This window comes from Aspergillus heteromorphus (assembly GCF_003184545.1).
Source record: "Aspergillus heteromorphus CBS 117.55 chromosome Unknown BO70scaffold_6, whole genome shotgun sequence".
Lineage (NCBI taxonomy): Eukaryota > Fungi > Ascomycota > Eurotiomycetes > Eurotiales > Aspergillaceae > Aspergillus > Aspergillus heteromorphus.
This window is the reverse complement of record NW_020290411.1, coordinates 318,282-342,933: the sequence shown is the minus strand read 5'-3', so window position 1 is coordinate 342,933 and position 24,652 is coordinate 318,282. Positions and strand designations below refer to the sequence as shown.

At 51.0% G+C, this 24,652-nt stretch overlaps 8 protein-coding genes across 8 annotated transcripts; 2 read left to right on the top strand and 6 right to left on the bottom strand.

Moving 5' to 3' along the window:
- Nucleotides 1-5,561: 5,561 nt before the first annotated feature.
- On the bottom strand, nucleotides 5,562-7,580 carry BO70DRAFT_195586 (caspase family protein). Its single transcript, XM_025538541.1, has 7 exons — nucleotides 7,350-7,580; nucleotides 7,230-7,300; nucleotides 6,969-7,163; nucleotides 6,503-6,913; nucleotides 6,378-6,453; nucleotides 6,013-6,330; nucleotides 5,562-5,959 (listed from the first exon to the last, which is right to left on the bottom strand). Exons 1-7 carry the CDS (start codon nucleotides 7,433-7,435, stop codon nucleotides 5,740-5,742), a joined length of 1,377 nt encoding a protein of 458 aa, XP_025401382.1. The 5' UTR covers nucleotides 7,436-7,580; the 3' UTR covers nucleotides 5,562-5,739.
- Nucleotides 7,581-10,989: 3,409 nt separating this feature from the next.
- Nucleotides 10,990-12,652, top strand: BO70DRAFT_310702 (NAD(P)-dependent alcohol dehydrogenase). Its single transcript, XM_025540165.1, has 3 exons — nucleotides 10,990-11,415; nucleotides 11,465-11,894; nucleotides 11,941-12,652. The coding sequence occupies exons 1-3, from the start codon at nucleotides 11,133-11,135 to the stop codon at nucleotides 12,221-12,223; spliced, it is 996 nt and encodes a 331-aa protein (XP_025401381.1). The 5' UTR covers nucleotides 10,990-11,132; the 3' UTR covers nucleotides 12,224-12,652.
- A 100-nt stretch (nucleotides 12,653-12,752) lies between these two features.
- On the bottom strand, nucleotides 12,753-14,109 carry BO70DRAFT_378120 (FAD binding domain protein; the record flags this gene model as incomplete). Its single annotated transcript, XM_025545247.1, has 3 exons — nucleotides 12,753-13,110; nucleotides 13,165-13,472; nucleotides 13,666-14,109. The coding sequence occupies 3 exons, from the start codon at nucleotides 14,107-14,109 to the stop codon at nucleotides 12,753-12,755; spliced, it is 1,110 nt and encodes a 369-aa protein (XP_025401380.1).
- A 511-nt stretch (nucleotides 14,110-14,620) lies between these two features.
- Nucleotides 14,621-16,131, bottom strand: BO70DRAFT_421253 (DUF3712 domain-containing protein; the record flags this gene model as incomplete). Its single annotated transcript, XM_025547533.1, has 4 exons — nucleotides 14,621-15,157; nucleotides 15,235-15,359; nucleotides 15,424-15,845; nucleotides 15,896-16,131. 4 exons carry the CDS (start codon nucleotides 16,129-16,131, stop codon nucleotides 14,621-14,623), a joined length of 1,320 nt encoding a protein of 439 aa, XP_025401379.1.
- A 659-nt stretch (nucleotides 16,132-16,790) lies between these two features.
- Nucleotides 16,791-17,678, top strand: BO70DRAFT_332400 (oxygenase MpaB family protein; the record flags this gene model as incomplete). Its single annotated transcript, XM_025540921.1, has 1 exon — nucleotides 16,791-17,678. The coding sequence occupies one exon, from the start codon at nucleotides 16,791-16,793 to the stop codon at nucleotides 17,676-17,678; it is 888 nt and encodes a 295-aa protein (XP_025401378.1).
- A 194-nt stretch (nucleotides 17,679-17,872) lies between these two features.
- On the bottom strand, nucleotides 17,873-18,373 carry BO70DRAFT_427428 (uncharacterized protein; the record flags this gene model as incomplete). The annotated part of the gene is made up of 2 exons (XM_025547882.1): nucleotides 17,984-18,373; nucleotides 17,873-17,923 (listed from the first exon to the last, which is right to left on the bottom strand). Exons 1-2 carry the CDS (start codon nucleotides 18,332-18,334, stop codon nucleotides 17,873-17,875), a joined length of 402 nt encoding a protein of 133 aa, XP_025401377.1. The 5' UTR covers nucleotides 18,335-18,373.
- Nucleotides 18,374-20,440: 2,067 nt separating this feature from the next.
- On the bottom strand, nucleotides 20,441-21,652 carry BO70DRAFT_360106 (amphiphysin; the record flags this gene model as incomplete). The annotated part of the gene is made up of 1 exon (XM_025542701.1): nucleotides 20,441-21,652. The coding sequence occupies one exon, from the start codon at nucleotides 21,647-21,649 to the stop codon at nucleotides 20,591-20,593; it is 1,059 nt and encodes a 352-aa protein (XP_025401376.1). The 3' UTR covers nucleotides 20,441-20,590.
- A 1,899-nt stretch (nucleotides 21,653-23,551) lies between these two features.
- Nucleotides 23,552-24,529, bottom strand: BO70DRAFT_332391 (uncharacterized protein; the record flags this gene model as incomplete). The annotated part of the gene is made up of 2 exons (XM_025540920.1): nucleotides 23,552-24,347; nucleotides 24,405-24,529. The coding sequence occupies 2 exons, from the start codon at nucleotides 24,527-24,529 to the stop codon at nucleotides 23,552-23,554; spliced, it is 921 nt and encodes a 306-aa protein (XP_025401375.1).
- Between the last annotated feature and the right edge of the window lie 123 nt (nucleotides 24,530-24,652).

The following is a 24,652-nucleotide window of genomic DNA, read 5'->3' as shown; positions in this document are numbered from 1 at the left end:
CGGCGCGCACCCTGGAAGAATTGCGCAATGTCTCGTTGGCTTACGGAAGCCTGTCCCGCGGCACCGTGGATTGCTAGTCTTATTGTTGCCCCCCAAGCCTCACAGGAACTCGGGAATCCCAGGAATTCTGCTGGCGTCCATGGATGGGGCCGGTCTGGAGCAGTCGCCAATGGCAGCGGGCCAAGGCTGGCCCCGGCCGACAGCTGGGCATTTTTCTGCTCAACTTTAATGCACCCGATCAGCCGTGGTTCGCCGATCACGGCACCTTATTCATTATTGACATGATATCTGCGGCTCAATGGGACGTGTTTGCAGTCAGTCGGCAGTATGCACCTCCGCGGTGGCTTCCAGCCTTCTTCTAACAGATCTGTTCTGTCTGTGTACCTAACTCTCGAGCAGGAACCGTGGTACCAGAGGTAGAAATTTCTCGGTGTGCCTGCCGTGTCCGACAGGCAGTGCTGTTCGTTACTCAACTCGGAAACCACCTCCGATCCGAATGAGCTTCGATCGCCTGTCCTCCGGAAGGTGGAAACTAAACCTCTTGTCTCCCACAATAATAATAATACTCCATATTCTCACACAGCCTCCTAATCACCCAACGACGGCCCTGTGAGTCCGCGCAATCCTCCCTCCCCCCAGCATGACACCTGTTTGATGTCTCACCTGCAAACCTACCAAGCTTCGTCATTCATGAGGAACCAATCGCCAGAGTTTTCTGCGAGTGGGATCGGGAGCCTGGCCGAACCATGGTGTTGAGCTTCCGGAAAATATTTTTGACACGACCTCGGATTGTTGTCACCACTCGCCAGGCAGAAGTATAAGGCAAGGCGGCTAGTCTCTGCTTTGCTGTACAGCCACCGCTCCGGTTCCCCACATTAGTCAACGCCGTCTTGCGCATCCTCCGACCTCCGATGGGTCCGGCCTAAGCGCGAAAGCGAATTACGCGTTGCTTGTTTCGCATCGCATGTCATATTGTACAGTGTATATCAGGTGGCGAGGTCGCCTGGAGATCCATTCGCCTGCTGGCCATGGCTGTTGTCATTGGCATGCGCTCGCAAGGGCTGTGGGTTGCGCGGTTTTCGATCCTCGGATCTAGGCACGATATTGTTGAGATCGGACGGGTCAGATTGATATTGACACTATCAAGTATCTCCTTGCCATTGATCCTGGACTGCTTCAATTCATCAAGACGTGGACCTTACTATTGAACTCAGTCCCTTCTGTGCAGTTGCGATGGTCTCCCAGGGCGTTACAGGTCCAGTCCTCAGTTCGACGACTACGCAATGGCCGCACAGGTCTCATCTATAGCAGAGGACTCGCAGGGCAGCAGGTCCTGCTAACCAGGGATATCCCCTATACTGCTTTCTGATGTTTCTAGCTGTGAAGTCATGATGATATCGGGCCCCTTGGCATGGTTCATGCGAGGTTTGAGGGGTTTTAGGCGAACGACAGAGGGCTCCTGCTTCACGGGGAACAATGAACGAGCTCAATTAAGCTGATAGAACTTGGTTTCATTCAAAGCGAGCTCATCTATTGCAGGCCGTGTCACTGCCAGACACATGAGGGCATTGAGTGCAGGTGCCCGACACCTTGAATAATCGCCTGAAATTTCTACTCTGGGTGACATGAATTGAGAACAGCGTAGACTACATTGCTTAGCTGAACCTGATGTCACAATTGCCGGGGGATTATGCTTCGGCGTGTTTAAGAACTATGGTCCGTGGCAAAGATTTGGTCCTGCCATGTCTCAGAGTTTGTGTCAAGACGGCTGACCTCAGAAACCGCCCAGCGCGATCAGACCAGAATTGCTTCATCTGAGCTCAGACCATTTGGACTCTGGGAGGTGTATGCGAAGTGCATACATACATGAAGCTTGAAATATGCACCAAAGCTTGACTGGGGCTGGGTTGACCCCACTATTACACCAACGCGTACTGTAGATGCCGAATACTCAGGCAGCGTCTGGCCTCACCGCAAGGCGGATATCTATTCTTGGTGCGACATGTGCGATGCGGTGTCTAGACTACTCTTCGTCAGCGGGAGAAGCAGGAACTCACAGTCCAGCCATCTCACCTTACTTCCATCTCCGACCACGGAGTAGTAGTACAAGAGCACCGTGTTATACAACAGTGCAGATCACCACCAGCCTTACTCAGTGCTCCACCCGACCCAGCCACTGTATCCGCAGCCCGCACCCACTCCAATTCGATCTTAGATCCAGATGAAAAGACTGAGAAAATCCCCAATTATTCTCAGCACTAGTAGCAGTCCGGCGTGCCCATCCCTGAACCCCTTAATCTAACCGTACTCAATTCTCATACCCAAGCACAATTTAATCTCAACCACACCCGAGTCAGGGACCACCGCAATTGAACCGCGTCAGCGCACGGCATTTTACGCCAAGAGACGCTGAAACAGGGGTTCCAGGATACGGGTGCGGAGGCATTCGCATTAACATTATGTTATGGATAATAACTAATGGCGTGGCTTAGGTCATATGTGCACGGGTTGTCCGGAGCTCGTTTTTGGGTGGAAGAATGGTTTGATCTTTGAGATTGAGCTTTCGGGGAGGGGGACATGCACTGATCGACCTTTTTCCTACTTGGTCGGGGGTGAGGGTGGAAGATGAGCGTACCATGTGTACTTTGTACCTAGCTTGGAGCTGTGTTGTCAGGTAGATATTACCACCGTACTGGGTATCTACAAGCCGTAAGCAGTGAAGCACAGAGCTATCTACCAGTACCAAGGTACGGAGTACTACCTTCGCGGAGCTTCTGGAAGGATTCCACGCAGGCGTGCCTTGATGCCTGCACCGATCAAAAATCGACGCTTCCCTTGCACCAGTCCCAACAACAATATCTTTCTCCTGCCGCCAGCCAGCGCATTGAAATTCGATTTCCTATCCCACGGAAGCGCCGGAAAATAAATCCAGACATTAGATGAGCTCCGAGGGGACAGCTAGGAGCTACCCCTCCACTCCCCTCCATCCACCCCCTCCTCGATCCACGGACAGTTTGCGCGCAGTTTTGCGATTACAATTAATTGCCTACCATCCGGGGCCATCTTTGAGTAGGAGTCCCCATGCGCAATACTACCATACCGGTATTTCACACAGAAAGACTTTTTCCAACGAGCGATACTATATATCCACTATCCACAATCCAACACCCAATGAACCCACATCATCATCATCATCATAAAGTCAGCCCAGCTGAGCTGAACTCGAAATCTCTTCATTCATGGACCTAGTATCTAGCTGGTAGACTGGTATCCTAGTAAATACCTAATCTCCAAAGAGCACCCCACCAGCCCACCAGCCCACTAACCCACTAACCCACCAATCTACGAATCTACCAATAACCCACCCGGCTACCTGTATGCAGGTTTGATTTGCTGGATTACTGAGTACATACCTAGATATAACGTAGTAACAGACCCATATCTATCTATCTATGCTTTTGCTGCGAAGGGCAAGGGCGAAGAAGAAAATTCAACAAGCGGACCCTGCGGACACGTTCGGTTCGGCTGAGTGTCGCCCGGCTGGAGGTCCACTGTGGGTACTACTATTCGGGAGAGCCGATGTGATTCTGGAAGTAGTAAGTAGTGGTACTAGATACTACAAGTAGTATCTCGGTATTGGTATTTTGGTTAGGAGGGGATCTTGGGACTGGGAGGGGCGGCGGGAGGGGCGTTGGGAGATATGCCGTGCCGTGTTGTGATGGATGGGGGGGTTGGTGTGACGAGGTTACATGGTTACGGAGCTGGGTTTTACTGGTAAAGGGTAAAGTCTAACTGGATGAGTAGGACAATGACAGTGTGGATGTTGGTTGATGGAGGGGGTTTTTTTTTTTTGGCTGTGGATATGGATATGGATATGAAAAGTTTATTGTGTGGACTGGTCTGTTCCTTGGGGGGTGGGTGTACGTCGAGGGAGGTTTACAGGAAGTCTGAGATTGATGCATGCATGTACAGTTATGGGATGAAGGGCTGAGTGGTCTGTAACAGCTTACGTGCTATAGTTTCGCCTTGATATTCTCTGATTTTGTAGGCTGTATGGGTTTCGATGTGGAAAGTGTGCCATGTCCTTTGTTATGGTATTCAGCAAGAATAAGAATATTGTGAAACAGAATATTTATAGGAAGAAGTCTGTCGATGTGGTTTAGGTTATACTACTGTGCCGACAAATCGATCTTAGCAAAATTACAAGTATTGTCATATTTAACTGGATCGGGATAATGTATATCAGCTGAAGATCTATCCAGATACTAATAATTTGCACTGCAGAAGAGATACTGTTTGATTGTGATAAGTATGATTCTTAGTGATTGTTTAGTGTGTGAGGCTTTGAGAGAATGATTTCAAGTGTTATACTAGATATTGAACCAAGACTTTCTAGCTCAGAATGGGGGTCAGCCGAAATACTTGTTGAAACAAATTAAGCTTTCTAGAGTATCAAATTATCGTCAAAACTGACCACCACCACCACATCTATTCAAATGTCAAGACACTCTCAAAGCCATGTAGTATGCGAAAAAGCCCGCTGTGACAAAAAGACACTGCTGTCTCCAAGGGATAGTCCCGGAATTATTTTCCCACACAAGCAAGATAACATGCCCAATTATCTGCGTTGGGGTCTGTGTAAATATATATATATCATATATAGCTATGATGAAGCCATTCCGGAGTGAGTATTCAGTCTAGATTAGCTGTATACACAGAAATATCCGAAAGAAGTCGGGAGCCACATAACCCCGAGATCTTGAACATAAGACTTAAAACTGACAAGCCTGGTAGACGGATTCTGTTTGTCGCGGAGGATAGGAGAGAATTAAGGGAGCTTGTTTTGGATCCATGGAGCGCCTGTCTGATTGTTAGCTTAGCTTTATTCGAGAAAGAAATAACAAAAAAACAAAAAAAAAAAGCATCGTCGCCAAAGTAGGCACTTGTTTATACTCCTCCAGATATATGTTCACGATCCAAAGAGATACGATTCTACATGCCTCATGCTAACCCCCGAGAGTCCCTTACGTCAACCTCGAGATTTACTATTGCGAAGAACGCGGCATAGTTTGGATACTTGATTGATGTCATGGGCAGAGATCATGAAGACATGCTGGTAACGGACGAGGAAGATTTGATGTGAAGCCAGTGAGGAGGACGGTTCTAGGAGCGCAGGGTCACTCTGACTTTGTAAAATTTATAAGGGCAGTTCATGGTTCTAAGTACCTGGACTTTTGTGATTCTATTCGTTGGTCATATGCATGGAAACCCTTGCCCTGGCAGGGTTCAACTCACTATACACCATGATTTTGATGGTCGCCAGTACCACTTCATATGGTATACTACGTGTGTGCGCTTGAGATATATTTGCAGACCATGTTAATCAAGTAATCGATATTATCCCGAGTGACTGCCCCCGAGTGAGATTGATAGCTCCGGAATGTGGTTTCAGGGGCCGGTGGCGCACTGATCTGTCTGATGACGAGCGTATTGTCGCGATCACGACATATTGTCAGCGTCTGAGAATACTTACCGTGTGGTAGATCACTACATATCGTATTACCACGATTATACAATCATCATACTCGGTAAAATATCCAATCCCACAGTTCAAAGCTTTATGAAATTGAGAATTTGTAAATGCATCAACAAAACAAGAACTCTCACTATGCATCATATCGCGTGATCGTCTCACATCACAAAAAGCAAATTGGTATCTATGCGACGATCTGTTAGTAATCACGTCCCAAAACTACCAGCAATAGTGTTTATTGATGCGGTGCACCCACCTAAAGGATGACTGCAGCTCAGCTGCGGCTTCTGCGTGTATTTCCCCTCTAGCTCATTGCGGATCGAATTCAGCAGCTGCAGGTAGCTCTGTTGCGATTGTTGCTGCAGGGATTTGATGAATGCCCAACTGAGAGCGCCGCGGGCTTCTCCGTCCTGGAATGTATCCGCCCTGGGGATTATTAGTGGGTGGATCGCAATGAGGATAATGTGACGGGAGCTTACGATGTCTGGGTGTCCTTGGAGCCGGAGAACATGACCACGTCTGCGGGTGAGGTCTTGGTCATGACGGTCCGCTGTCTGGCGGTGTCGCCATTGGCGGCTTTCTTGAAAAAGCCGATGGCGGTTTGCGCGACACTGCTGAGGTCGCCTTTGCCGTAGGAGTTGATGGCACTGAAGAGATCCATGGCGGCTTCTTTGGCCAAATTCGGCTCCTTCAGGACACCTTGCGTGGAGTAGACGTAGGGGAGATCGAGAGCGGTTCCGGAGTGGCAGGAGTCGAAGATGGCGGTAAGACGGACACCGGGACGGAGAGGACGGACCCTGAGTTGTTAGCATGGTGGTTGATAGTAGGGAAGGAGCTGCCTTACATGATGTCGTGCATGTCGTCGTCCACAATGTGTCCTGCCGTACGGTAGTCCAGGGGGTAGATGACGTCGTCGTAGCCTGGAGTGGTTAGTTAATTTTCTCTGGACAGGTGGAAAAAAAGGCTTACCATCTTCCTCATCACCGTCAAGATCGGGCGTGCGACCACCGTGTCCGGAAAAGTGGATGAAGAGGGAATCGTTGGGTTGCGCGTCCTTCACCAGCCATTGCATGGCCTTGAGGATATTAGCCTTGTTCGGAATACTCATCGGGTTCTTCTGATCGTCGGTCAAGATGACCATGTCCTCCCTGCGATATCCGTATTTTGTACAGAGGAAAGTTGACATGTTGGTGACATCGTTGATGCATCCGCGTAGAGCATTCGGTTGTCCAGTGTAGTTGATTCCGATCAGCAGTGCCTTGCGCCGACCGGTACAGTTGGAATACTGGAAGCGGTAGTTGGACGGTGCTCCGCTACCAAAGTGTTGTGCCTCTTGGGGCGGCCGTGGGGGGAGATTGGAGTTCAATGAAGGCGACTGGTCTGCATGATGTTAATTTGGAACGCGACCAGGAGGGTATAGTATAGGTGGGCTTACTGTTGTAGGAACGTGCGCTTGGCGAGGACGACTGAGGCGGTGGCGTAGGGGTATGGGTTTGACCGTAAGGCGATGGCGATGGGGACGGGTAGCCACCCGTGTAACGGCGGGATGGAGGGGGTCCTGGAGGAGGGCTGTACTGCGAAGCGTGCGGAGAGCCTGGAGGAGGACCATAATGCGAAGTGGGCGGAGGACCTGGAGGAGGGCCATAATGAGAGGGAGGAGGGCCGTGAGGAGGACCGTAGTGAGAGGGCGGAGGACCCGGAGGAGGACCGTAATGAGAGGTTGGCGGAGGGCCGTGAGGAGGGTAGTATTGTCCGTTTGGCGAATATCTGGGCAGGTTTAGTGGCCGATATAGGCTCTGAGTGCGGGGTGACCTACGGGTATTGGGATGGCGGGGGATGAGGCCATGATTGTTGACGGGAGTAGTCACCAGACCATCCCTGGCTGTGATGGTGGTGGTGCATCGATTATATTGGCAAGCAATCGGCTGGGCTGATGTTAGATTGAGTTCGCCGCGAGGTGAGATCGCTTGCGACTGTTGGGGGCCGGGTTCGAGAAAGCGATGAGGAGAGGAAGTGGTCTGTGTGTTGTGCGGAGATGCTGGTTAAATACTCCGTACCCAAGGGAGGAAGCGACTGTGGGCGTGGGTCAGGAACCGTTCCACTGGAAAAGATCGGTTCGCAATGCTGGTACGGGGTTGAAGGGTGAAAGCGAGGAAAAAGAAAAGGAGGGAGAAACGGTGACAAGGTGGGATTTAAACACGATGAATTGGATTCTCTGGCCCGTCACAGGGCTGGCTGATGCTCCATCCCCACCCCCGGGGCATGCCGCCATTGGCTGGGGGGACGCGGTGGGCCGGGCACGAGGCGTAGGGCAGAGGGGGGCAGGGCATAATTCCTCTACGTGGGTGGTACGTCGCGGATTGTAGCACCGTACTCCGTAGCATCCATCCCTCGGGATATCGGCAGCGGATGCGTGAACAGCCGCTCTCCAAAGCCGTCGTCGGTCTTCGGTCCATCAACTCGTTCTTAGAGTGCTACGTCTTTCCTGTTGTGTTCCACAGCCACCCGGGAACACTATCCATCAAGTGAACTCCCATCCCCCCCCTAACATTGTCGATCCTCCTGCACAACTGCAGGTGGGCTGATTAATGTGACCATCAGCGACCAGCCATTAAGCGGTCGGATCCAGATAAGGACAGGCGTACTGTGTACGAATCAGCGGGCTTATCCATGGAACCCCGACGCCAGCGGTCTCCCGCTGGACCAATACGGGCAACCTTCTGGAATGTTCGCTGCAGCCCTTTTCGTGATCTTTAGGCACCAGCCTGGGCGGTGCCGCCACCGATAGGTCTGCTCCGCCTCAGAGTCCTTGGCTGTGAAATTGGCGGGTAGGGCGATCAATAATATTCATGATGATCGCAGGACGATGCTGCGCGTTGACGATCTGGGGACGCCTGAGAATATGATCTGCCCTGGCCTTGTCACTGTCAGACTTCGCTGACTGGTGGGTGGGGGTGGCGCGGGGCACTTATCTGTCAGTCGGGCACTCCTGCTACACCGGCTTTACAAGTCGTATCCGACTCATGTTGTCATTCTGCGCGGAATGTAGCTATGCTGTCATCCCGTCAGCATCTCGCTAGCGTTGTATCTTGTTGTACTTTGACTGTCGCGACATGGGATTCATGCCGCGCCTGCCGCGAAGATGCGCTGGCAGGCATGGATAAGACAAGAGTAGAGGAATGTTACAATTAACTACATTCAATGCCTGGCCAGGTGAAGAGAGAAGGGGTATTTGCAAGGCGAGCTGCATAATATTCGCACATGAGTTGTCAGGACACGGGAGCCGAGGAGACTCTGACCACCAGGCGCTTACAGTATTGGTTCCTTAGGCTTGGCTCGACAGGCTAACGATCGCGAAGCCCGACCACGCCGGAAGCATTCGGTGCTGAAAGAGGACCTTCTTCGACAGGCTGTGGAGTTCTAGAGAGAGATGTCCCGAGCCCAACCACGCGACTTACAGCCTCGTGAATATGGACAGAGCATGGATCCCGAGTGTGTTAAAACCCGAGGGTCCGCAAGAAGAGATGGAAAGCCTCGTCGATACGTCGCTGGTGGATGCTGGAGTTCAATATCCAGCGGACGAGAAGGAGAGGTGAGGGGAGGAAAGGCGAGCGAGCGGCGCGCGGGGGACGCCCTGGCGAGGGGGGGGGGTTTATACTCGCGCGGCGAACCCGGTCTCATGACCGCAGCAACATGGTGGACCACCGGCCGGTAGCAGTTAGGTGAAATAATGATACGGTGCGCGGGCGAGAGAGAGCAGAGCAAGATAGCTACTGGCCACCAGCTGCTGTATCTGGATAGTTTACCTGGGCCTAACTGCGCTGCAGCAGCTTCCACACATACTGAACCTATCCCAATTACAATACCGTCGATCGGCATGATATGCCAAAATCGCAGGACTTGGTCGTTGGGCGCAGCGACCACATTTGCCTGCGAGCCACGGCACCTTGTCGTATGACGCTTAAGCAGTGTTGGCATGGCCGTACCTCGGCTCTATGAATGAGCTCCCCTGCGTCTGACTGAACCATGCCAACTACTCCTAGCATCGAGATCCTGCCCGCTTCCAATCCCGGCTCAAATTGTAAAAAGAGGGGGCGTACTGCCCGTCACAAATCGTTCTACATGCATGCCTTGCCCATGATAAAGTGCATTCGTTGCCCATCGTCTACAGAGTCTACAGCGTATTCGCAGCCACCAAAAAGCGTGCGCTATCCTGAACATCAACGAGATAGACTGTCGGTCAAATCGGTTTCAAAGACAGCGGAAAGCCCCTTCTGCAACTCTCATCTGCTCGAACTTCGACCGCTTATCAGTCTGTAGCCCCTCAAATTTGTTAGTAGATTAACCAACTAGGGAGCCATCGAATGATGGATCCTAATATGATTCAGTGATAGTGATATCTTCCAATATCCTTTTCCGCCCGAATCAGATTCGAGATATTCGCGATGCACGGTATCACAACATCCGCTGTACCCGTTCCATGGTGGGGCCCAGGGTGTGCGACTAAAAGCACCTGCATGGATCAGCTGTCAGCGTTAGCTGCATGATCCAAGAGCTGGCGCAATGTTATGATAAGAAATGCCCCCCCCACTGGCCTGGTCACGTAATGGACCTTCGGCACAGGTGCATTTGTTTGAAGTGTGAATTTGATTATATGGATGACACTATAATTAAGCTTACGTTGGTTTGTAGTATTCGGATAATCAATAACGTAGGTGGTGTTGCAAATAATAAGGTGGGATTGTAATCATTCGTGCAATAGTTGCGTCGAGTCATACAAGTATATGATGATACTTAGTCCTAGGATCGGAAGTTATGGAACTTATTTTCTTGTTTCCTCTGCTGGGGTCAGTGCTGTTGATGGAGGAATATATTGGGGTGTGGTGCCTGTGATAGATAAATTATTTGATCTGTAAGGTATCCTGGACTTCTGTCGCCTGGAGATCTAGATCTTTTAGTGACGTATATTTCGTCTAGTTCGGTGTCATGTATTTATCCCACACGCCGATTGCCTATATGCGTCAAAAACTAAATTATGTAGACCTGTAAGCCAAGCTTCTTCTAGCGTAGTTCCTTCTCGGGATTAAGAGCTAGCTCATCGCGGCAATTGTGCTGGGACAAGACCGACAGGATTTGAGAGTCTGATGCGCACCCCCGTCAGCGCTAAAGACTTACTTATCTACGGCCAACCATACTACCGATGCAGCAAGGCTCTAGCAAGCCAGCCGCGCGAGTGCATCCGTCGGGGTAACCTCAACTCCGTCCAGTCTGGGTTGCGTTGTCAAATGTCTCCGACTGATTTGTCAACTCAAAACATGCGACAGGTTCAGTAATTTGAACCCTGGTTTAAGGTTTCGTATTGAACATCCCGCGAATGCAAAGCAAATGGCTACACGCCTACTTCTTGAGCCTCGATGACGCTCTGTTGCGTAATGCATCCGGCTTGCATGAGAAGAGGGGTTGTTGTCCGACACCTGCAGGATCGGCGGCGCTGTGTCAACACATAAATACTTGAGGTCGGGACGGTCAAGGATTGTCTCCATCCATTCCCTTCAATCTCCCGTTTTCAGTATCGGTAAAAAAAACAACATTTAGCAAGATGAGCGTCACATTCCAGGTCTTTCGTGGGTCCGCCGAGGGCAAAATCGTCGCCGATAAAGTCACTCGCACCCTCGAACACAACGAAGTATTCGTTGAAACGCTCGTGTCGGGCATGTGCGGAACCGATGTGCACTATCTGAAGGCAGGACTGGTATTGGGACATGAAGGTGTCGGTATCGTGAAAGCTGCCGGACCGAGCGTTACCACAGTGAAGGTCGGCGATAGAGTTGGGTTCGGTTATACTCACGCCATTTGCGGCCATTGCGACAATTGCACTAATGGTATGGATGTCTTGGTCACTACCCGCAATTTCCGTCCTAACTGGGATAGGCTGGGATCAGTATTGTCGGACCGTCAAGCTATACGGTAGTAGCGACTTCGACAACGGTACCTTTAGCTCTGGAGCTGTTTGGGACGCCAATAGTGTCTATATCATCCCAGAGGGATATGAGTCGGTCTATGCGGCACCTTTGGTTTGCGCAGGGGCTACCGTGTGGAGTGTTTTGACCAAATTCGGTATCCAATCGACCGACCGTGTTGCTGTTCTGGGCATTGGAGGTCTCGGGCATCTGGCAATCAAGCTTGCGTCTGCATTGGGATACCACGTTGTTGCTCTGTCGAGCTCCGAGGCCAAGAGACAAGAGGCGAAAGAATACGGTGCCTCTGAGTATCACGTCTTCCGATCCGGCCAGGCTCCCAAGGATATGGAACCGATCAAGCATTTGATCCTCACGGGAAGTGCAGATATTGATTACTCGACGTGAGTAGCCACTTCCATCCGGGTGATATATCACTAACGCTGTCAGATTGATACCCATGATGGATACTCTGAGTTCCATTTATCCCCTCACGGTAACCAGCGAGCCATCGAATATCACAACACTGAGCTTGGTCACAAAAGGGATTCGGATCCAGGGTTCCATGGTCGGATCTCGACCGGTCATTCGGAGTCTTCTTGATTTCGCTGCTAAGAAGGACATCCGCCCGACTATCGAGACATTTCCGTTGACCGCTGAGGGGATCGAAACTGCGATGCAGAAACTGAGAGATGGTAAAATGAGATATAGAGGCGTGCTTGTCAAGGAGTAATTGGCTGGTTATGTGAGCGACGAGGAGGCTATCTTCAGCGAGGCTGTAGCAAAGATGAAGGGATGCTGCAGATATACCAAAGTTTCTGGGGTCATATTAGCCGGTTATCTGTCCTCTTATGAGAAACAAACCAATTTGTAAGAAGTATCCAGATACAACAGATTGGTGTGATGGTGCTGTATATCTCAGTCTTCGATTTGTACGGCAAAGGCTTTCCAGCACAAGAAAGGCTCGTGTTTGTAGGTGAAGAAAAGAGTTCCAGAGGGGGGAGCGGAAGGTTAACAAAGATATGTGACACCCCCAGGGAGGACCTTGTCGTCCATTATCCCGCGCAATATGTGGATGGTCACTCAAGTTTATCTGCCTTCATACAAAAACAATTCAATATTGACGATATCATTAGCAGATTCACTATATGAAGAATATCACCAGCAAATTCACTTAAGTCCCACATTCTATAATCGAGATACAACCACAGGCCGCTTGCTATTCGGGGAATCCCTCAACTGAATCAATTCCTCACCGGCCTTTATTCTTCTAAGCCCTCCAAGATCCCCGGATATGTCCAATTCAATCTGCGGAACCGCCAAACCTCTTTCGCCGAGTACCTTCCCGTTGCTTCAGAAGTGTTCCGTTGGATCTGCGACGCACGGGGTCTCCTGACGCGATCGAAGTCCTCGAGAATCGAAGATACATTGTGCCTGGTGACATGTTCCCCTAAAAGGAGGCGGAATCCCTCTGCATCCTCAATGGCTTGGCTTCCTCCCTGCCCTTGGTGTGGGGTCATGGCGTGTGCAGCGTCGCCTACCAAGACCGTTCTGCCGCGAATATATGTCGGTAACGGGTCTTGCTCGCGGAGCTGCCAGAGTTTGATATTTTCTGCTGCTCTGTAGTCGCATCAGTATGCATACGGACGTCTCTGGCTCTGTCAGACGACCTACCTGAAGTAGGCCAGCACCCAGTCCGGGAAATCAGTGAATAACGACACGAGTTCGTCTCTATCCCCTGGTGCCGACCACGAGTCTGTCGGTGTCGATTTCAACATACTGTCGGGTACAATGATAGCAAAGTTCAGGATCTGGTAGTTACGACAGGGATATATCACCACTCTGCGCTCGGTCGGATCCAACGCATATACCCCGGTCATACAAGCAGGCTTGCTGGAATCCAGGACCTCGGGGACCCCTCCGAGAATTTCTACAACCTTTTCGCGGGTCATCGTAAACCTGAAGGCAGACGTTCCGGCAGGCTGGGCGGTGATGTATGCTTCGTTACCGACGACAAGACCGCGCATGGTGGATCGTATGCCATCCGCTGCTATTTACACGGTCGGTACCTATATCAGATTCTCACACAGAAGCAAAAATGAGCAGATTAGGAAGGATATCACAAACCAATAACAAGATCAGCCCTCACCACCTCCCCGTTCTCCAACCTCACACTCCCCTCTTCAACATCCCCCCCACAACCCTCGCCCCATACACCACTTCCGCCGGCCGACCCTTCAACCCCAGCTCCTCCGACGGCGCCGTCGCCAACCTCAAAAGCTCATCTCGAAGATCCGCCCGATGATGAAACAGCCAGTCCGCTCCATATTCCTTCTTGTAATCCACCACGGATTCTCCGGTCTTCTCCCCCCGCTTGTTGTACGACAGAGACCGAGTAACAGGAATAGAACACGCGCGACCACGATCAAATCCCACGCCGTCGAGAATTTGCACCGCGTTGGGACCGAGGTTGATCGCAGCGGCGGTTTCTATGCGTGTCGCCTCGCGCTCGTAGATCGTGACGGTGTGTTGTTCGCGGAGGATGCGGGCCGCCAGGCAGCCGGCGAGGCCGCTGCCTATGATGGCGATCTTTAGGGAGTGGGTTTCTAATTGCGTCATGTTGAGAGTTGAGACTCGTTCGTTTGCTGGCGTGTCGACGTACTATAGGTAGGGAGCGGTTTCAGGTAGGATTGAGATGACGGAGGGTCGGGATGACCCTGGGTGTGATGGGTGGTCCAGTCCCTTGCGTGAAATCTGTGGTGTAACATGATATCGGTTAATGCAAGGCTCGGAATATAAAATATGGAGAGGTAAGTTGATGTTTGAAGCAGAGTACAGGTCACACATGCACATTTGCGTCTTCGGGTGTTTATTGGCTGCATCAGTACCTGTATGCTCCAGTGTCACCAACTGGTCAAAGCACACGGGAAAAGAACTATGCATATCACTGATACTTGTAAGCATTTATTTCCCTTTTCAATTACCTTGGTCCTCATAAATATTAGGTACCAGACCATATCTAAAAGAAATATACAATGATATATGGATATCCAGACAACGCCAGCGCCATCGCAAAGCAATCCATCATAACTCATAACTCAACCCCGTCCAAAACAAACCAATCTATCGATTACGTCTTCATCAACGCTTTCAAAACATCCACCACCTGCTCTCTCTTCTCTTCTTGATTCAAGAACTCTAACGCCCTCCGTCCAAACGCACTCCCCTCCCCCTCCTCATCCCTCTTAGCATTCCCATCCCGCTCATCCTCTCCAACGGTAAACGTCTGCCCATCAACAGTCGTCATATTCAACCCAGCAAGAATGTTCGTCCCATTAGGATGCAAAATACCCCGGAGGGTATTCGTAATCAGCTTCCCCAGCGGCACCCGCGCCGTCATGGTAAGATTCTTCATGACATCTGTGTAGTACGGCACGTGGACGCCGTCGTAGGTCACGTCCGTACCGACGGTTTCCAGATCCAGATACCCGGTTTTGATTGCGGATGCTTGCTGCTTCAGCACAGGGCCGATGTTCTCGATTAGCTTGCCGAGGTCGAAGATGCCACGGACGGGGGTGGAGTGGTTTCCTGGGGTGAGGGTGAGGTTGTCTAGTGTGACGTTGCCGAGGGTGAGATTGCCGCTAATGAGGTTGAGGGTTGTTTTGCCCTGTTTGTTTTGGGGTGGTTAGTTTTATTTGGATTGGATAGACTGGGGGGGGGTAGGGGAGGGGGTGGGAGACGGACAATTTCGAGGGTCATGACGGATGGGTTCGGGAGGGTTGCATTGGCGATGAGGTTGGTTCCGTCGGATTGAGCGGGGAGCAGGAGCTGGGGGTCGGAAATGGAGAAGCCGGCGAAGGAGTTCAGGCCTGTGGAGAAAAGAATCCACGTTAGATAGTGGGGTTTATGGCTGGGGAAACGGGAGATACGTACTGTTTCCGGGAATGTCCTTGTTCATCTTGACACGGGCTTTCAGCTTTCCAATATACGCGGTCGTGGTTCCCTTGACTGACAAGATGGCGTGTTTCTGGAATACGACACTTTGCACGTACTGCTTCCATTGATAGACGTTGAGCGGAGTGAATTGGTTGTCCACCTTTAGGGTAGAGTTGCCCTTGATGTTGGCGCCGTCCATGTACAGCTTCGACCAGGTGTTGTTCTCGGGAAGGTCGCGGTTGAATAGACTGAGAGTGATGGGGTCGATTCGGACTGGGAGGTTGATGGGGAGGCTTAGAGACGATTTGATGCTAAGCATAATGGAGTCGGGGCGCGGTTGGAGAACATCGGCGTGGTCAAGGAGAAGTGTCGAACCGTCCACGACTCGCTGTGCAATTGCTGGAATAATGATGAGAAAGCTGGGGACTGTTAGCGTTGGTCTCGCTTCGGCGTGTAGAAGGGAGCGTACAAGATGGGGAGAAAGATGGCGAGAGAGATTATCCCCCAGAAGGCATAACAGCACCAGAATCGAGCCCAATGCCGACGCAATGTCTGCGATCTCGTCCTCTTCGCTGGTAATAGTGATATGGTGTCTGATGTCTCGATGTGTTCGAGGTCGGCGCCATCGGCGGACAGAGGCCCGCGATGAAGGCCCAGGGCATACTTGCCCTCTTTGGAGCTGAGATACGCGGTTTTCTCATTCATGATTGTGCCTTTCCTACTTGCCCGGGGAGCGACGGACACGGAGGTACTTAGGTCCTGATATCATATATGGCCCAGGTGGACTAAGCTCGCCATCCTTCTGATTCTCGTATACTCCTTCCACCCTAGGAATACACACGACACTCGAGCCCCTACCATCCTCCGCCTAGTGCGTCTCGGGAGGCGTCGATCAGCGCGAGGGGGAGATTACAGTCCGTTGACGACCCATGGATTGTGCTCACATGGGAGGGCTGGGTTGAAGATCCGCCTGACTATTGAGAACCGCCGTTGAAACGTTCTTGTTTAGCTTGGATCAGGGTCTTCGGCCTACTTAGGGCAACACTCGATTTTGGGTTGAAACGCGGATCCACCGTGCCGGGGGGCGGAGACCCTGCCCGAATAGGACGCGGGGATGGATATCCGCCGGCGTATCAGACTGATGCATCAATGCGCACTGTCTATCAGTTGCAGGCTGATGGACATGCGGTGTGTTGCGGTATGAATTGTATCTATCACCTGCAGTGCTGCTGCACCGACATGCGCATGGAGCTATCTTCATCCTCCTCCTCCTCATCATACTACTAGCTATTTACCAGTTGGCTGCACCTGTATCAAACCCATTACAATTCACTGAGAGAACAACACAATCCACCTCCAGCAAAATGAACGAAAAGATCCACCCAGCCGACCGCATCTCCCCGGTCTCCTCGCAAGCCACATACACATACACCAACACAGCCAACAGCGTCGACGATCTCGAGAAACTCGAGATCCTGCCCCAGATCCTCCAAGAGGGCATTCTGTTCGCCGGGTCCGGCGCCGCCCTGCTCCTCCAGGCCGCATTTCCAGGCATCAAAGCGACCTTCGAGGAATCCAACATCAAGACGGGCAACAACACGACCTACCTGGCCAACAACCTCAGCGACACCCTACAGTCCGCCCTGAGCTACATCGCCTGCCTGGTGTTCGGCACGACCGAGGAAAAGAAACGCCTTCTCGATCTCCTCCAGAAGGACCAATCGCCCTTCCAACGGAAGAAACTCCCCTCCGACCCCCTCACCCAGCTCTGGATCACAGCCACCGTCTACGCCACCGCAACGGACTTCTACCAGCGCATCTACGGGCGGGTGGACTTCCGCACTGCCGAAAAGGCCTACGCGGAATTCACTACCGTCCTTTCGTGCCTCAATATCGCCAAGGACGCCTGGCCGCCCACCCGCCAGTCCTTCTGGGAGTACTGGGATAGCCAGATCGAGCGGCTGAATGTGAGTGCCGAGTCGCATCGCGTTGCGAAGACATTGCTTGAAAAGAACGATTTTCCGGGATGGGTGAATGTGATGAAGCCCCTGTTGAGAGCGATTACGATTGAGATGCTCCCGCCACAGCTTCGGGACGCGTATGGACTGAAGTCCTCCGCGAAGACGAGGGGGCTGTATCGTGGCGCGATGGGGTTCTCTGTCGCGGTTTACCCGGCTTTGCCGGCGTCGATGAGAGGGTATCCGTTGCGGTTTTATCTGGGGGATTTGAGAGGGCAGTTGGGTAAGACATAGGAGAACGTGCTTTTGATTGAGGTTTCTTGCGGTTTCTTGAGGTTTTTCATGCGGATGTAATTTAATGGTTATCATTTCTATGGGATCTTTGACTTGGATAGTATGGATAGTATTTAGATTGGATAGTAACTGATTACTAATAGGAGTCCATTGTGTGCCATCTATCTAGTCAAATAGTGCAGGGAAAAGTAACATTAAGAAGTCTTTATAATCGCATCCATAATTTGCCCGAAGTCAGAGACGAGCTATTATCATTCATTAGTTTGAGGGATCAGTTGCGCATATTCTATGGATAGTAAACCCACCGGCAAAGCATCATCAATCAATGAACTGGTCTTATTGACGAACGTGCTCGTCAGCAATGTATCCGCATTGTCGATGATATCCTGCAGCTTGTCGATATTGCTGCTGGATAGCAGCTTCTGCAGATTCTGGGGTGTATCTCCACCGAGCAGCACGGCGGCACCCTTCACGACCGTCTCGATGTTATTGACGGTTTCTGTGCTAAGAAGGTCCTTGACTCCGTCGACGATGGTCGGCAGGTCGTCCAAGAGACTGGTTGACTGGGGGCTCCGGGGAGCGACGGTGTTCGGGGTGCTGTTGGCAATGGCCAGGGAGATAGGGCAAGCAAGGAGGAAGAAGTGTTTGAGATTCATTTTGGTGTGAGTCCGGTATGTTGGTTTGGGTGATATGTGGTAGTGTGGATAATTGTTCCCATGTATGGGCTTTATACGACTACCTGTCTCGCCTGGATGTGATGTGATGATGCGCTACGGCTGACACGCGGGAGTCGAGACCAATTCCTCGTGAGCGGAAACCTGCTACATCGGGGCAGGGGCAGGGGCAGGGGCAGGGGCCATGTTTTCTAGCTGGACGCCCATTCGACGGGCCTAGGGAGGGTCCGATCATCCCTTGTTAGGCAGTTCGAGAGTACTTTGGTTCCGAGGCTGGTGTGGATATCCGTGCTGAACTACATGTGAACCGAGCACCGCAACCCATGGCTCAAATAAGCTATTGCCACCGGCGCATTGATGCTACTTCATCGTTTAGCAGTGATATCATCTCCCCGCATCCTGGGCTCGCCACCCTGTCGATCATGAGAAGTGCCAATAGCGACGAGGTACAAGATAGATTGTCAAGGATTTGCAGTACTGATTATCATTAGGAGTGTAGGGGGCACGCCCCCGGACCGAACTGTACATGTGATCTTTATCTTCCTTTTTCCGCTGAAGCAAAAAAAAAAACTAGGAGTGTTACTGTAGCATCCTGCAAGGCGGGATACATGAGACGGTAGGCACCATCGCGGGACCAGTCATCGTGCAGATATCCAGGAACAGTTGGTCTGAGCACTAGAAGATCTAATCTCGATTCCCAGGGGGTTGTCCGCTTTTAATCATTTAAGCTTTGGTTCCTGTTTGGGATCGCTTGCAGCTGTCCACTTCGAATTCTCAATCCACGCAAACCTGTTGTCAAACTCAGTTCTATTTTGATCATCATGATAGATTGGGGGAAATTAGCCGCTGTGTTTAGATTTCGCTAAGCATTTGATGGATTAAGGCCGTTTTAGGTATTCTGTTCAGTTAATGCTCCTTTTTTGGGCCCGGTTGGCGGCCCAGGCAACCTGAGTTTGGCGGGATTCGCGCTCCCAATATTCGGTCTGTCGTAGCTATACATAGCAGCAACCTTATCTGGAGGATGAGAGTGATATGCGGTTTCAAGACATAAATGAAGGCAGTGTCGCTGTTTCGAATCGAAACGCTGGCCCTATCTGGGCTTTCTCATGGCGCTGGAAAGTTAAATGTGCATGTCTGGCGCTGAGATAAAGGTGTGGTACGCTTTGAATGAGGTTCGATAGCTGATCACTATAGACTGTTCTGTTGGAACAAATATCCGAACCCCCTAAGTGCTGTGATTATCAAGGATCAACTAGTATAGCGAGCATCAAATTGATAATCTTTTTCATGTTCTCATAACCTGAGGGTTCTCATATACTCACCATCCATAGTGCTTTATATTCACCGTTTGCGCCAAGTTCTCCTGCTCATCATTCCTGCAAAGTATCAATTCCTTCTTTGATACCGCACCGAAAACCATAGACAAGTAAACATGTTGTAGATCTGACTTGTCTCAGTCTGCCCCCACCTACCAATAAAAACACTCTTTTCTGAGGGTTATTTAGGTTTCCCGACAGGGTTGATTTAAAAGTGCGAGTGAGCGTGGCTGACAGTCGACCCCAGAATGAGTTGAGGATGGGTAAGAAAAATTCTGATAAAGAATGTGTTGTTGGCTTGATACTGCAAATGACGAAATGAGATGTTGGGAGTATGGTCGCGTTGGGTAGGGGTGTAGGGGGTGTGCACGCCCTAGGAGATAGGCGAGGCGAGATAGGAATGGAGCAGTCTGGGATTGTTTTCAGATTGGAGGAGCTCTTCCAGGACGGTGGGGGTGAATAATAAGACTGAACCAATGGAAGATCCAATCTAGCCAGAAATACAGGGTATTGGAAATTGCTTTGGGGATAGTCTGGGCTAGTGAGAAGTGATAGGCTCATTTAGATTAGACGCAGAGCTTCACCGTAGCTCCAGGAACACCCCGGCCACCATTTCGCAGCTACGTTGGATTGGTCGGGTGTTACAAAGTATGCCTATCGCGTTAGGCATATGGGAATATGTCGCTAAGGAACCAATTCACAAAATGTTATATTGAATATGTACAGCGAACGATCATTATCATGCAGCGCTCTATAGCAAGAAAAGGAAGGAACTGGCGATTCCTACTTCGGTCAAGCAATACAGGGGGAACTCCCGTAACTCCAGTTGGACCAATGACAACATCGACGAAGCAAGAATTAAGAATGCTATATAGATATGGCGTAAAGCTAGTTCAACTGGACGTAGTTTCCTGGATGCTGGTTAAAGGGTTGTTCCGACAATGCGGGGGAGCGGGGTAAGTTTACCAGGGAACTGTCCCTCTCTCCCGTCCACACGACCTGACCACCATTCATTCTGGTTATCTGTCCGTTGCACGATCTCGATGACGTCGCCTGCGGAGAAACTGAGGTCGCCATGCGCTTGTGCCTCGTAGTCATACAAGGCTGTGACGGTTTCGACGGAGGTGTTGAACCGGGAAGGCTTGGGCTTCGGTGGTGGAGGGGCAGGCTTGCCCTTCGCCGCGGCGATAAAGCTGCTGCCTGGGCTGCTGTTTGCAGAGTATGGAGGTGGGGGGTTTTCAACAACGTCGGGGTCCGTTTGCCGCGCGCCCTTGCCCTCCTGAGCCATTTTGTCTTTAGCAGAAGGGAACTTCGATCCTGGCCGACGTCCGCCCGTGGTCTTGAAGTGGACGATTGTGAGCGCTTCGGCGCGTTCCTTGACATCCCCACGCTTGGCCTCGAACGCCTCCTCGATATCCAGCGTCAGATCGAAGTAACCGATGTTGATGCCCTGCATCTTTTCGTGCAGTGTGTAGAAGACGTTGAGTTGCATGTAGTAGAATGACTGGAACAGAGGGCGGATAAACTCCGCCTCGAGAGCGAACAGTTTGGGCAGCTCCTCCTTGAGCAAGTCGTTGTAGTTGTTGTATTCCTGCGTCGCTTGTTCCACGTCGTTCTCGGCCTTGTAGAGCGCCTTCTCATCCTTAAGCGATTTGTCCTTCTTGTCCTGGAGCTTTTTGAGCGAGGCCCTGTGGCGATCGTAGTCCAGTTTCTTGTGGTCTCGCTTCACTCCGACTTTCCGGATCACCTTGATCACCTCCAACAGCTGTTCCGCAGGGCTGATGACGCGAGATTCGATCATCTCCAGTTCGGGCACTAGGGATTCCTGAAGATCGCGCACGATCGCCTCGTATTCCTCGCACGCCCTGATTCCTTCTGGGTTGCCTTCGATCGTGTATGTGCTGGGGTCGGAAGCGCGGCCAGAGATGGGCTTATACAGCTCTGCAATCGACTTGGAAAATTCGATCTGGTGGCTCAGCATGCCTGTCGCGCGGGTTAGTAAACTGAGGGGCGATGGGGATGACGGGATCCGCCTGTACCGTTGATGGCGTCAAAATATTTCTTGGACTCATCGTGCAGCTTCTTGGTCTCCTTCTCTAGTTCCTGGAACCGCCGCTCCGCATCAAGGTAGACTGCATCTTTGGTATGCTCGCCGATGTTGAACTTGGCCTTGAACTGTTGCGGAGCACGAACAATGCTCTTCTGAAAGCCCTTCAAACTCATCTCTGATTGGCCGCAGGTAGCCCAACGCCCGCGGAAGGATTCGGTTTAGGTGGGATGTCGGGTTAGAGTCGTCTAGTAACGTTGAGAGGTGTATGGGAGGAGGGTAGGAACAGGAGGAGGGTCGAAAAGAAGAAAAACAGCAGGAGGTGGTGAAAGCAGGATGTGGTGGTAGGCAGGAAGTGGGGGAGGGCGTGCCTTTTGATCGCGGCAAAGGGAGAGCCGGTGACGGTTAGACTGCAGTTCGTCTGCTGGGCACCGTGGCTGAGCTATGACATAATTCCCGCCTGCTGCCGTGGCTGAGCCGTGGCTTGAGAGTCCGCGACTGGCCGGCCGGGTTGGCCTGGAGGGGCTCGCCAGACTGCGACGATCAGGGAAGAATCTCTCCACAATCCACATACATAAGTAGACACCACCATGAGTAGTCCCTGAATGATCGCGATTCAAGGCCCCTTCGAGTGACGCGATGTCCCGGACCACAAGGCCGATTATTATTCACCCGGCTTCGGAGAGTCGGAAGCTTTCCTCTCGTCTCCTCTCCTCTTCGGTTCTTGGCCGGCATTAGGCACCAGAGTATCCCCTTCCCGGCTGCGCTAGTGGCACTATTACCTGCTAGCAAGGGAATCGTTCCCTCGTTCCCTCGTTCCCTCGTCTTCGGTGGGCTTCCGCCAATGCTTCCATCCTCGTGACCACCACCCCCTTGCTTGTGGTCCGCAGTGCAGCTGAGCGTGAATCGCCGGGAATCCGGGGAAATCTGCTAGTACTACGTAGGTAGCACGGAGTGGTCCGGAGCACTTGAAAAAGCTCTAGTTTGGCTGCCAAACACATGTCAGGAGTTGGAACCTTTCTTTCAGGAGCCACTGTGCCCCTGTGGTCCCCGGGGCTAACTGCATATTAATGAATTGATTAGCTCCATATTCTACGGAGTACTCCGTCTCCAATCTAAATTCCATCCTGGGTAATCTATTCTGCATTTATGCAGGCTTTCGTCACATTTATTGCATAAACCTGGTTGGAATAAAAATAATTGCGAAGTGATCCCAACCACTCACCTTCTGACAAAACCCATACTATGGATTGGCAGCTAAGTATATCCAGGAGTGACATGTTTCTGTAGACGCATTGCTGGGTAACATCAAGGTTGCTTACAGAACATGGCTAATTCGCTATCAATATCTATGATATGGACGGATGCTTCCTATGGGATATACTATTATCTAGCATCATTACAGCACAATGCCTTCCCTACTATGAGAACCCCAGCGCGGGGTCAAGAATTATTCCATATTAGAGAAGATGATGTTGAAACAATAGTTTATTAATTAAATGAGGAGTCTTTGACATTTGCAACAGCAACTCTCTATTTGTTAACAATAAAGCGTCATTTCCGTGTCTAGGATTAAGACGCATGGTCCCCATAGAATAAAAAGGACAGATGACCCGACTACAAAGAAACAACATACCACGAACCTGGCATGAGGAAACAAGCAAGAACAAAAAAAAAAAAAACCAATACCCGCGCGCGAAATCGCACAAGGCTGGCAAAGAAATCTATCACCCCAACCAGCAAAAGTCCAACAAGCAACCTGATGGATTCACAAAGGGATAACTTATACCAAAGCTAAACCATCGGTAGCTAGGATGAAGAAGACCCGCAAGAAAACTAATCTTCGTGTTCCAAAACCTTAATCTTCCATTTTGCGAGGCGATTGCAGAAACCTTGCCATTTTGCGATGCGTGTGTTCAAATCTTCCCCCGCCCTGAAGAACTGCTTTCCTGGAGGTGGCAGCGCGAAGTTATTCTTCAGATCAGCATACATAACGTGAAGATACTCCCAAGCCTTTTCTTTGCGCTTGGATAGGGGATAAATATCGTTACACATTATAGCCAAGTATCTCTCAAACGGTGATGACACGCCATCCAGGAACAGAAGGTTTGGTATTCTGTTGGACATCATTATATTCACGAGTGAGTAAATCTCCTTCATCCAATGGTAGGGATCTTCACTTCCGTCCAGGGCGCGACAGCGACGAGCAACCATGTTCTCGAGATATTTAATGGGCTTGGGAATCTTCAATGGATACCGTTCGGGTGACCGGCGACCCCAGGACAACCAAGGGGAAAGCGGGGCGCCGATGTGACATGGGAGTCTTTCATCCGAGGCAAGCATGTAGTAAGCGTCGTTCGGTTCAGGAAGGCCCACAGGGGGGTCTGGGAAAGACCACAGTATACTCGACTTGGGGTAGAGGCTGATGGTCACTGTCGGAAGCCCATTCCTGGGAGAGTGCTGCAAAACTTCATCAGGATGGAAATGGTAGTCGGAATGGGGGTGCGAGCCGTTTCCATTTTGCATGATATCGCATTCTTCTCCTATTTGGCAGAACCTATATCCAATGGACACCAATGTTTCTGATGCGTCCTCCAAGCGGTCGTCTGGAATGACCCATCCTGAAAACTGCCTCGGATGCGGTGTCAATGTCTCATCCCCTGGGTAGAGGAGGAAGAATGCAGGAAACGTTGCGCTGTCTCCATAGATCCTTAGTAACGGTCTACCCCAAATGCAATAGGGAACCTTGGCATTGTCCAGAGCATATGCCACCTCTTCTTCCTGGTGTGAGCTCAAATCAATTTCCGTTCCCATCTCAAAAGACGTCATGGTGTTGGTTTAGAGGCAGTGTTGATGTAACGACTTGTTCGTTGCGATAAAAGGAGTGTCGATTAGCCACCAGGGCACAGGAATTCAGATTGTATTTATAGACTTAGT

Coding starts and splice junctions, on each gene's coding strand:
- BO70DRAFT_195586 (XM_025538541.1), bottom strand. CDS start 7,435: ATGCACCACCACCATCACAGCCAGGGATGGTCTGGTGACTACTCCCGT. Junction 7,301..7,349: donor CCCCCGCCATCCCAATACCC/GTAGGTCACCCC, acceptor AAACCTGCCCAG/ATATTCGCCAAACGGACAAT. Junction 7,164..7,229: donor TCATTACGGTCCTCCTCCGG/GTCCTCCGCCCT, acceptor GCCCTCCTCCAG/GTCCTCCGCCCACTTCGCAT.
- BO70DRAFT_310702 (XM_025540165.1), top strand. CDS start 11,133: ATGAGCGTCACATTCCAGGTCTTTCGTGGGTCCGCCGAGGGCAAAATC. Junction 11,416..11,464: donor TTGCGACAATTGCACTAATG/GTATGGATGTCT, acceptor TAACTGGGATAG/GCTGGGATCAGTATTGTCGG. Junction 11,895..11,940: donor GCAGATATTGATTACTCGAC/GTGAGTAGCCAC, acceptor TAACGCTGTCAG/ATTGATACCCATGATGGATA.